At 42.9% G+C, this 12,401-nt stretch overlaps 2 protein-coding genes across 2 annotated transcripts in view; one reads left to right on the top strand and one right to left on the bottom strand.

Moving 5' to 3' along the window:
• Nucleotides 1-244: 244 nt before the first annotated feature.
• The window catches only part of T265_15070 (hypothetical protein), a gene marked incomplete at both ends in the record, with an annotated part of 83,270 nt that continues 71,113 nt past the window's right edge, over nt 245-12,401 (bottom strand). Inside the window, 6 exons of the mRNA XM_009176460.1 lie at nt 245-331; nt 2,274-2,357; nt 4,585-4,701; nt 8,544-8,610; nt 8,658-8,764; nt 9,443-9,549. Coding sequence (XP_009174724.1) covers nt 245-331; nt 2,274-2,357; nt 4,585-4,701; nt 8,544-8,610; nt 8,658-8,764; nt 9,443-9,549 — 569 coding nt within the window. The remainder of the gene's footprint in view (nt 332-2,273; nt 2,358-4,584; nt 4,702-8,543; nt 8,611-8,657; nt 8,765-9,442; nt 9,550-12,401) is intronic.
• On the top strand, nt 6,952-12,210 carry T265_10169 (hypothetical protein; the record flags this gene model as incomplete). The annotated part of the gene is made up of 3 exons (XM_009176461.1): nt 6,952-7,070; nt 11,875-11,965; nt 12,061-12,210. 3 exons carry the CDS (start codon nt 6,952-6,954, stop codon nt 12,208-12,210), a joined length of 360 nt encoding a protein of 119 aa, XP_009174725.1.

Genomic DNA, 12,401 nt, shown 5'->3' with positions numbered 1-12,401 from the left:
CCAAGACCACGTTGTAAGTTCGCTGAATGGGAACTTGTCTAGTATCTCCTGCAACAACCAACAGCATCGACGTTGTCAAAAAAACATAAGGCGTGGTCTACCTTTTTCAAGAGTGCACAATGGGTATTTAAAAAAGTGATTTATGAATCGCTTGTTCTGTCACAAGATTCTGGAGATGCAATATCGTATGGGCTCCAACAGTAACCTCAACATTAGCATTTCAATTTAAGTCCAACTACATACCAATTTCATCATCATCATCATCATCATCATCGTCATCATCATCATTATCAGCTGTAATAACCGGGTACTTGTCGTACGATGGTTGTAGCTGCCACAGTGTCGTTCACTGGTGATTCGAGGGGGTGGGGTAGGTAGCTGCGCAATGGAGGCGGGAGCTGGTAAATCAGTGCGTGAATACGGCACTGTAGGTGAACTGTTAATCTGGGGGGTTGGGAAGGGAGCTATGCATTGAAGGCACTAGAATGGACTCATGAGCACCATTGAGGGCGCGACTGGGCCATGTCTGACAATGTCTGCGACCATTTATATGGCCCGTTTCGAAGCCCCTATCCAGGAAGACGGCAATGACCAGCGCAGTCGGGTTTTCTGCTCATGGCTTCCACACTTTGCTGCCAAGTCATTGTTTCACCGCCTCTGGCTCTCTTGCACCCTTCAAGTAGTTGTGCGAAAAGAACCCTTTAAGGAATTCGGTCGACCGGCATACGCAGCACGTGGCCAAGCCAGCGCAACCTATGCAGTGTGATCAGTTCATCTATCGAGGGTGAGTTATTTTTCCCCAATACCATTCGACGATCTTCAGCATTGCTGATCCGGTGTTCCCACCAGACTCGGGCAATGCTCCGAAGACACCGATCGTCGAACACTGAAAATCTTTTGACGTCCTCAGCGCGCAGCGGCCAGGTTTCTAATCCGTATAGTAATATGGAGCGTACCGCAGCATTGTAAACTCGACCATTGACGGAGAAGCTGATGTCACGCCTACGCCACAGGTGACTCACGTTCACAATTTATAAGTACCGGAACCCAGGCTCACCATTACAGCAAACATTCTTGAAGCCGTGAAAGGAAAGATGTGGTAGATATAGCTCTATTGTTCTGACAGTGAAGTTCCATGTCTCAAGAGCCATTGGCTGATACGAAAGGACTGAGGATTCAACATCCTACAACTTCCACAGTATGGCAGTGACCAGAGACCGCTGACCTCACAGATTTAGAGCATTGCCCATTCACACAGTGCCGAGCAAAATACTTGCTAAAAAAGAGGCTTACGAGGACAGATTCGTACTAACGAACGTTCTAGAGCACAGTAAATCCTTATTTCAAGATGCGAACAGACGAGTGTGACAGTGTGTGCGTCTAGGCCACTTGTGTACTGAATGAAATCAACTGATATATTTGTGATGCACTACTCATAAGGTTGCTGAAAATTCATCGACAGCCACGACCGGTTTCGCCCTTCTTGGGACTCATCATGTAGGCGCAGTCCCCGAGTTTACGTCAACATCACAAAGGAGAGATTCAGCTGGGTTCGGGGTGAGTTTCTCGAAAAGCCAAATTAGTTTGCAAATGAGCGTATTTCACTGAAATCAAGTGACCTTCACTACTTTATCGGCTAAAGGGTTATGCTAAATTTCGAAAACAGAGGTGATGCATATCTTTGTAACGTACTACTCATAAGGTTGCTGTAAATCCATCGACAGCCCACGACCGGTTTCGCCCTTCTTGGGGCTCATAAGGTAGGCGCAGTCCCCGGGTTTCCGTCAACCTTACGTTCTACTTGAAACCAAATTGTATCGCGATATTTCAAGTATCGTAGAGACTGAAACATGAGGCGGCCTGGTGCAGCACATTCAGTTGCCTGAGAACATCATAAACGAGAGATTCAGCTGGGTTCCAGATGAGTCTCTCGAAAGAACCAAATTAGTTTGCAAATGAGTGTATATTCGCTAGAGGTGATGCATCTTTTGTTTCTGATGATGTCATGATCGGATTCGGACAAAGGTACACCACATCACACTCTACATAAATAGTGCAAAGTATTTTTTGTGAAGCTGAAATAGTAACAGCACATTAGCTTGAATTATGTAAGGAGTGAATGTTGTATCGCAAATACATCCATGTTGCCACGATTGCTGCTTATACCAAGATTGGTAGCTGTTATGTGAATGAAAAAACATGGCTAATGCGTGATCACAACCAATCCATCAAGCTATGGCATTCTTTAAAACCATAAAGACACTGGTGCCTACTTTTGTTTGACAGTGAATGACGAGGATGCCGGTCTGGTTTATTGCTAATAAAATTCTTCCGGGGAGTTCAGGGATACTACTTTGCTGCAAAGGAAAGAAAAACAGACAGAATTTCATAAAACTAAAATCGAAAATGCCCCCTCGAACCCTTCATTAGCTTCCAAATTAATTCCCGTAGGTTCGCTCTCATGAACACAAGCAAATAATATGGCTATCAGGAGAATTCTGTTAACATTAGGCAGCGTTGAAACCACACTACAGCAATACGTCAATAAAAAACATATTGCACTCCCGTCATTGCTATGACCTCTGTTTTCACACTGAGCAATATATCCATCGCCAACTGAATCAGCCGGTTCAAAATTAAAGAAGGCTGTTCACCACAGCAAATGGCTTGGGGAGTAGCAGTTAAATGGGAACGCGCAAAGCACTGTAGTGCCAGACAGCACACTGGACCCATATGTGACTATTTTATTGAAGAACACAGTTCCGCACGAATCTGTCGAAGATATCCGTGTTGTCAGTCTTACGCACTGATTACAACTCCGGTAAGACACTGGGAAGATTCTGTGTACTCCATCCAAGAAGACAAATCGCATCAACAAAAACTATCTGTCTTCCAGCTTCCCCTAGTGGTCGTGACCAAGTCACTTCCTATCTATGTTGTCTACATGACAGGTGCAGAACTCAGTTGGTTCTGCTAGTTAAGCTACTCGGGTGGCATACCTTTTGTACAAATATCTAGGCACTTTTACCCGTCCATTTCATCCTACGTGAATTACGGTCTTACGAGCGCAGCACCAAACGACCTTAGAACAATTAACTTAGTTGAAATTCTAAGATATCTTACTAGTAGCTGAACCCAACAGTGCAATTCTAGCACCTAGCACATCAGATAATACGATACATTGAGAGCTGTTCTTAAAAACATGAAGTACCAAGGTTCAGTGTAATCTGGAGTAGAACCGCAGATGATTTTATTGAAAAATGAACTTCATGAAGTGGAAAATTTTTAGCTAGATAATCTGTGGATGCCTACCATGACTGCGCTCCTTTCAAAAAGAACAGAATTTTTAACTGTAGGAGAGATGAGTATCATCCCGAAGAATTTTATGATGTGACTTTTCTAACCCACATTAGGCTACCAAGATCGTGAGTTGGCAACCTGAGTTGTACCAAACCTCTTTCAGCAGTTAGCTTACAGGTCTACACAGAACTTGCTAGATAAGTCCAAGAAATAACTTCTTCACCCATTAAACTTTTGAAATCGAACGAACTGCTGCTACCTGTGCTTCCATAATTAATTTAACTGACAAGAGCTACAACATGCAATCAAAAGGAAGCCCGAGATAAGCCTTGCTAATAAATGATCAGATTGCTAACACAAGTATTCATTTTTCCGAAGGATATCCAGATTCCCCAAATATATGCCTCTGAAAAAAAGTCTTACAATAAAGCCCAAACCAAAAGGACCAAATGGGTCAGCGCTCTTTTCATCGTCGTCATTATTAATCGTCATCTTAAAAGGTAGAGCCTAATGTGGTGCCTGTTTGTAGGGAGTTTATGTAAACTGTCACTCGGGGAAGAAAAAGGGATAGTTTAGACGCTACGGATCGAGGGGAGTTTTGCTAACTCAAGACCGACTGAATTCTCCTAATATATGATGTGAGATAGCCATTCAGTAGTGCGCCCTTAAATCTTCCCTGGCGCTGATATGAATACCTTCCGCTAACCGAATATTAGGAGGCTAGCATCACACTCAAAGTCAAGAGATATCTGTTTGATGTAAGTGCAACTGAGTTTCTATTCAGGAATACCCGGACGTCCAGCTGCACAGCATCGGTCGTAACAGGGTTCTTTTCGTAACATACGAGGGGTTCGAGAGGTTTGCTACGAAAGACACTAATTTTTGCTCAATCAACTAAGGTTGCAGTTGGACAAAACGGAATCCAAAATCATATGTACGATGTGGGTATCTCAGCTAGTGGATTATTCTCCCAACAAGTGAGACTTTATGGCCTCGGTTTCTAGCTGAGTGAGTGAGTATTTTTGTCCGGATCACGTGTAGCCCGGTTCATACTCCGAACAAAATCCTTTCATAGCTAAAATGCAAAGCTGACCAAAGTATGACGATTCTGCGGACTCCTTTTATCCCGATAACGTGCTTGACTATTCTCGGTAACCCTGTGCAACAAATAGGCGTGGATGTCTAATCCATCAGCCGTAGAGTTCAAATACGTCAACAGTTCACTCTATGTATTTTAGGAAACAGACATGTAATTTGGTAGTGAAATTAATTTTCGCAACCTACCGTAACCTCGAAGAACGTGGAGCCGTACGTGGGTAGGCTAGAGATGAACCGCAAAAACATAACCCTCGCCTCTTCCTTGGTGAATTTGTTCATCCAACGGAGTGCTCGGTTTATTTCCTGAGTGTAAGAAACAGGCATAAATATGAACAAAGGTTTTGCTTCGCGAAGAGCTGGATTCGCAAGTTTAATAGTCAATGTAAAACAAAGCTCTAGGACAATGATATCCCGCCGGCGACGTTCGTGCAAATACCTTAAAAATGGGGTGAACTACCATTTCAGATAAAGAATGGAAGGATGAAGCATTTAGAAAAGTAAATGCATTCAGTATTTCCAAAGCGCTTTCACTTACTGAGGAAAAGAACGAACAATTTCAGTGGATATTTAATCATCTAAGCCACTCTATGCTCAAAAGCGTTGGGTGGTCAAACTACCAGCCAGGAGGTCGCAGGTTCGACACTTCCTGAAGTTTCGTGAGATTCGCACTGCTGATTCTTCTTCAAGAGGATAAAGTAGGTGTACAGTAATCTTTTAGCCTTTTGGCGTGGGCGAGTTTTAGCTACAGCATGAAACTTCTGCTAAAAATGCCAAAATCTTCTCACACTACCAACGAGAAAAACGTTATGAATTTCAGAACGGTAGTCTGGATAACCAGATAAGGACACGTCCTTCATTAAAAATCGTCCGGTCTTCGGTGCACCTACCTTTAAAATACTATATCATTGGTGTGAAGGGCGAAGATACTTACATTCATACAGATAGGTTGATGATTTTGTTATCGCTAACGATATGAATGTCAGACTCCGTGGAGCTATCAAAAACACATTGCAGCCTCCTAAGCTCGCAGTAACAGACAAAGAGATAGGAACAAGCACTCTGGGCAAGTTTTTTAGAACTTGGCTTTATGTTTAACTGCATTTTCATTAGCTGAGCAACCAACGTGTCTCCGGAATATACTGAAATGGTTTGATTTCAGTAGTATGAAGTGGAAATTGCGGAGCCTCCTCCATCCTCACAAGTGTCCACTTGTGTATCTCCCTCAAGCCTCATCCTATTCCGAACGTCCTTTCACCTGCTGTGTTCAAGGATGGCGGTGAATTCCACAGTCAGTACCTGTCTAGCCTGCTCTCGTCTATCTCGGAGAAGGAGATGGTCCAAGACAACCACGGTGAGTCGATAATAGTGCCTATCTTCAAAAAGGGTACTCGCAGTGAACCCAGTAAATAACACAATCGTTAGTGTGACTCCCGTTGTAACAAAGCTTCTGGCGCCAATGATTCTTCGTCATCTTAAGGTGGCACGTGACACTTTGACCTACACGCTCAAGGCGGGATTCCGACAATGTAGTGGCAGCGTCGACGACGATTCCACACTGCCACGTGCTCCAGCAATGCTACATGTACAGGTGACTCCCAGAATTGGTGTTCCTTGACTTCGAGAATGCGCTCGATTCTGTCGAGCAGTCAGTGTTGTCAACCACACCTGCCCAAAAGGGCATGCCCCAGGAGTTTGTGAACATGGTCCGGTCCCTATATTCACATACTTCTGGGCGTATGGGAGTATATGGCAAGTTTTCCAAAAGCTTTCCTACAAAAACCGATATCCGATAAAGGTATCCACTCTGTCCGGTCTTGTTCAACTTCGTGCTTGACGCAATACGGAGGCGAACGCTGGATGAACTTCAAAACCCTGGTGTTCAAATTGTTTCTGGTGAGAGCCATATTGACCTAGAGAAGCGGTAGACATCATCCTCATCTCTGGGGACAAATGGGAAGCACAAACCCTGTCGAGTAAATTGACCGCCATCACACCCTATTTTGGAGTGCAAAGTCATGCTTCAGAACATGCAGGCACTGGACATGCCTCGTACAATTCAAGGAGAATCATTGGAGGTTGTGGAGAATTTTACACACCTCGATAGTTGCACTAGGTCTGACGGAAGTGTGTCTGATGAAGTCAATGCAAGAATCACGTTTTCTAATTTGCGTCAGTTATGAAGTCAAAGTGGTACTTCACCAGGTCTCAATGGTCGCATGTATCAGGCTACACTAAGGGCGGTATTGTTGTATGCTTGCGAGTCATGGCCTCTGCGAACACAATGTGAGGCGTCTTCAGACTTTCAACCACTGATACCCCAGAAGCGTTGCTGGTGTCAGCTCGCATCAAAGAATCCTTAACACCGCAATTAGGAGGCGGAAATTTGGTTGCGTAGCAGCTACTTCATTCAAGGAAAACTTTTAGCACCATCAGGTACGGTGGCTTGGCCATATGCTACGCATGCCAAAACATCGTCTACCGAGATGAGCGTTATTCCTCGTGCCTTCATCGGAATACCGGAAACCGCGAGTTGGACAACATTTGACTTGTCGAATGAGTGCGAAAGAGCCTACAAGGAGTTTAGGTGCTGCTGAGGCTGTCCACGTGACTCTGTGCTTGGTTGGCGACACTGCAAGAAGGGAAAGCGGATCGATGTCCGTTGACTTTTTGATGTCAGTTTATTTCCTGGCTGTCTGAAGAAAGGCTTGGAGATGCAGGCACTCCAGGTTGTTTGCGTTGGGCCAACACCAGGTTCCATCCCTCACCCACTCTTTTCTCTTGTCTTCACTCTAAGGCCCCCATGCATCCAAGCTATTGCCTTCAATATATATCTCCACAAATCTTCCACGTAACAGTTCATTGAGAACCTTCTATTTACGCACCAGTCTATCAGCTTTCGCCTCCAATGCGCAGCTGCCTACCACAACTCCCCAAATGATCGGTTGACAAAACTGTGGAGCTACAACCACTGTACGACAAGTACGTGGTACTTACTACTGATAATGATGGTGATGATGATGAGAACGGCGTGGAAGTATCATTGTCACCAATGGTGTTACCGTCTCTGATGGATTAGCAAATGCACAGTATGCAAACGAAAAATCCATCTGTTTTGTTTCATATCGGACCATTGTGTCGCCTGAGCAATGAAGAAACTGGAATTAATGCTAGTCGAAATGGTGAAAAAATTACCATGCTGACTTGTTGAAAAATTAATCAACTGCAATATCTCTCGAACATCTGACCTATTCACTTATTTACAAGCTTCACCCAGTTGATAACTGATGAGGCCCTTCCATCGATAAAGTGGCTTAATAAGTAGACATTTATTTAAAGATATTTGGACAGATTTCATCGTAATGACAAGGAGATAAGTGTGAAGCCCTGTTGAAAATATATTCCTTCGAAAGGAAAATATGACCAGCTGAGTGGTCTATAAATTAAATTTTACCTGATGGTGACCGGCTCGATCACACAACTGCTGCCAACCTCATCAATGGTCAGGGTGGAGACAAGTCAGTGAATAAATCTGAATGTCATGTCACTAAAATGTTTGTTTCCAAGTGGCTTGAACTCAGAGTCTGATATCCTATTGGTCATTGTTGCAACTTTGAACTGGAAGGAAAGAACCCAGCCCTCTGGAGAATTTACTAACAAACGAGCGAACTGAAGTTGTGTTTGCTGTCTCATAGGTTCACACACCTTAAGGAGGTATTTCAAACTTTTGTCTTTACTTTAGGTGTTTATCTTTGGAGTCAATATACCCCAATCAAACTTTGGCGAAACGGTCTCAAAATGACCTTAAAAAATGCTCATTAGAGCTATTGACTACACCGGCTTATGGCTCCATCGTTCAGTAACTTGCTGGACTGTCACTCCGTTTCGAGAGCTTCAGTCACTCATATTATAAGTTTTATCATGGCGTGTGGTCATTTATTCTCGCTCAGTTGCGTTCGTCGTCAATCCTTTCTTCCAGAGTGATTATGAAACCCTATCTGTATCTGTGCATCTCCATGACCAGACTACATCATAGACACCTTGGTGTTTCCTTAGCTAAAAAGAGCCTGCCGGCAACGCATGTTGACATGGTAATTGCAATGAATTTTCGGTGAAAAAGATGCTCATAAAATGTAACTATCACTTACAGCAGCCCAACACTCATCAGAAAGTTCAGTGCGAAGGCATTGTGGTACAATGTTATCCAGCGTCTGTCTGAAGCAAGAAAAACGTCATCATATTGTTCAGATTTCCAGGCTTACGCGTTTTCCAACAACCGATTCCCGTTTGTAATAAGTATCAAGGCAGCCATTTCTATTGATTTCGTTACGGAGGTTTTGTGGTGCCCACATATATAATTGTGAAGCTCCTGAAAAGATAGGGCAAAAATTCGTTCACTAAGACACGTGTGAACACGCATGTATCGTCTTAAAGCAATTTTTCATCTGCTGGCGAAACAATACAGCAAAGTTTTTTTTCATTCACTACTTAGAAGAGTAATTTTCCTGTGGCCAAAGAAACTGTCCGTTTTTGGAGACTAACGCTAAAAAATGGCCCGGAGGACATGTTAAGGCCGCAGCAAATCCCCCAAGATTTCGTTATCCAAGTCCAAAAATGAGGTACTGAACTTGAATCAAGCAGTTAAGCCCTTCAACAGTTTGAACGATTATTCCAAATAGTAACAGTCTTAGAACTTGGCATACAAATGCTGCGGTGTTCGAGCACTTAAAGAGGAAGAATATTGCAAGCAGCATATTGTGCATCGTTTTGCGGTTGTTGAAGTAAGGCCGAGATATTGGTAAAACCAAGGTTAGAACCCTCTCGATATATTTTTTTACGGAATCGGCAAAAATGGCCGCTATAGAACAATGCTTGTCCTAGAGGGAGCTTGTGTGGCAATTTTACTGTAAAAAAAGCGAACCACATTGTCGGCAAACATATTCCTCAGTTTGACACCTTAAGTGGTGAAGTTGTACCTAAATAGAAACGGTGATATCCAACAACGATCAAGAGTTTGCTGAAATAAAGAATATCGTGGAATACTTACCTGAGGAAAGTGGAATAGCTTGTCTGCTTTCGGATCCTTTCCCGGGATAATGTCTATCCATAGTTTTTGGATGAAAAATAGCTCATACGACAGATGAGAGTAAACACCTTTGAATGGAAAATAAATAAATAAAAATAAAAAAGTGTAATATGATAATGACATCTCGCTTGTGTGATCCTGAACCAGCAAGAAGCCTTCACCATTCATTCTTTGAAATGACCTCTTTCCGGCGATGAATAGCTGGGGTTCTCCTGAGGAGGTTAGTTTACCTCGTTACAAATATCGACATCTAACCATATAATAGTACAGAAATATAGATGTAACATGTGAACCAGCTTCCGACTACAGTACTTGTTCTTTTACCGAGCACTGTTCGTGAACAGCCTTCGGAGAAGCGAACATATCACACGCCATTCGGGTCGATGACAGTCCTTCTAAACATCGTTCAGAAATTGGACAGTTCATCCTCAACTTTCACTTTCATGAATCCATGTGAGCTACCAAAAGCTTCCCTTAGTCTATAGTTTCGTTCATATTAGAATTATTGAACTCACACTGAAGGACAAATTGAAGGAGCAATCGTGCTAGATTTGGTCACAAATGGCCATGTCAAGTATTTTTATTCTGACTATGGTGCTGACATTAGCATGTATTAGAAGGCTCGGCGTTGCACAAAACATGCATTCCCGTAAACTGATAGACATATTTAAGCATTGACCGTGATCCATAATTCGCAAACTTTCATTGTTTCAAATATTTACGTTTTAACAGCGTGATAACAGAAAAATCACTGCAGGCTTCGTCTGACCAAGTCTGTATTTCGTACAGTGATGAGAGTAGCGGGTATCTAAAAAGTATTTGTTAATCCCTGGTCTTGCACAAGTTCCAAATTACGCCTTCTGCTCATCCGCATACTGGAACCGCAAGCCCCCTCGTACGTGCCTGTCGATGGATGTATTTCTAGCCCTCACATAACAACAGGTGACTTTAAATAGGCCAGCCTCGAACCGTTTTTTATTTCGGCAATGCATAAATAAGTAAGCAATTTCTCAAAAAAAAAAACGAAATCTAGCCAACCACATTCTGTATTTCGTACAGTGATGAGAGTAGCGGGTATCTAAAAAGTATTTGTTAATCCCTGGTCTTGCACAAGTTCCAAATTACGCCTTCTGCTCATCCGCATACTGGAACCGCAAGCCCCCTCGTACGTGCCTGTCGATGGATGTATTTCTAGCCCTCACATAACAACAGGTGACTTTAAATAGGCCAGCCTCGAACCGTTTTTTATTTCGGCAATGCATAAATAAGTAAGCAATTTCTCAAAAAAAAAACGAAATCTAGCTCAACCACATTTTTGCCAGTTGTCCAGGTCTATTTTGCTTCCTTTCTACTGAACATGGTATTTTCGTACTCTCCTCAATGCCCCGTTTTACATAAAGTGTACGCACTAAGTCTACCCCTTCCTCCCTTGCTCATCAGTTGAACTCGCATGTCTTTTATTCGGGAATCACTTCTGTTTCCTGGTGTCCAAGTTATTCGGTGTTGAATGCTCGGTAGAAAGGTCTTTTTTAAACAGACTCGTCGGAGTCACTAAGTTAGGGAAAGTATACCCATAAAAATAAAATTGGACCCTCGTCATAGGTGTCGCTGTGTGGGTAGGAACGAATATGACTAGACTGATGTATGACTGCTAATGAACTAACAGGCTTGGGGTCTTCCAGGGATGAAATAAAGTTGCAATTTGAATTAGCGAAAATCCCAAACACCGTATTTTCATGTAACCCTTCCTGCTCCTATCTATCCGATCAGTCGTACACAGTTCCTCTTAACCGTAAACGTCAAATTCAAGGGTAGGCATCTTGACCTAATCGATTTTAGTGCTCATTAGACCATTTTCTTCATAGCTTGGGAAAACATGAGCTTAAATATTCCCAAAGCTCTATAATACTAAATTGTATTCCCGTCGTGTTTTTTACCTGCCTAAGGAGGACATTCTTAACTTTGGACAAGTTTTGACACATATTGCACGTGCTTGTACCATTTGTTGTAAAAATACCGTTTCTTTATCGTTCCACACATGAATTTCTATTCCTATTCTAAAAGGTACAGTATATTCTTGTCAGTACCTCCCATGTCCTGGAAGACTGATCTCTCTGTTGAAAAAATCCACATGTCGGATAAATGTATCCTTCCATATTGTGCTCTTTGCCTTCCGAATTTTGATGACCTTTAAAATAGATTCAATCAGGACTGTTCTTGTAACCTGAAATTCCACCTATTTTTCAGACCCAGTTGTAGATGCGCATGTATTGCTAATTTTGAGACTACGATCATCGACGCTTTTTTTGACATCCTGGACTTAGTATGAGCATGTCTATCTATCCATTCAACTTACAATTAAATGACAGAACTCTAGTTTGCCTTTGTTTCAGTTTGAGTGGCCGTGACGACAACAGGATACAGTATGATACAGATGGTCAGGAGAGAAATAAAGTCGCTGCACGACGTTGGCAGGAACAAAGAGTATGAAACAATCAAGTGTCAGGTGACCAATTTTTCACAAAAGTTATACTAGAACAACCCGTTAACCAAGACTGATGTACACTAGTAAATGACAGAGGTATATCCCCGAATTTCAAGGGACGTGTGCCGGTTGTCTTTTTGTGTGGTTATCAGGTGTGGCTTCTGCGAACAGCCTAACTGAGGAGTCTACAAGTTTTCGTCGACCGCTGTCTCAAAACCATAGCTCGTGTGGGCTTAGCCGGTGAATGCGCAGCGGGATAAGTGGGAGGCTAGTCCTTTGTCGGTAAACAGGTACTCCAACTGAAATCTGTATTCGGTATCAAAAGCAGGGTGGCTTGGTTATGTATTGCGCAAGCCGAATTATCGTTTGCCAGAGAGAGTGCCGTTTTCCGTGCCCACTTCATGGTGGCGCAAGAAGTGACCAGGCAGAAGGGTA

This window comes from Opisthorchis viverrini, assembly GCF_000715545.1.
Source record: "Opisthorchis viverrini unplaced genomic scaffold opera_v5_339, whole genome shotgun sequence".
NCBI classification, from domain to species: domain Eukaryota; kingdom Metazoa; phylum Platyhelminthes; class Trematoda; order Opisthorchiida; family Opisthorchiidae; genus Opisthorchis; species Opisthorchis viverrini.
Note: the sequence above shows the minus strand (reverse complement) of the source record. Positions and strands in the feature narration are given on the sequence as shown.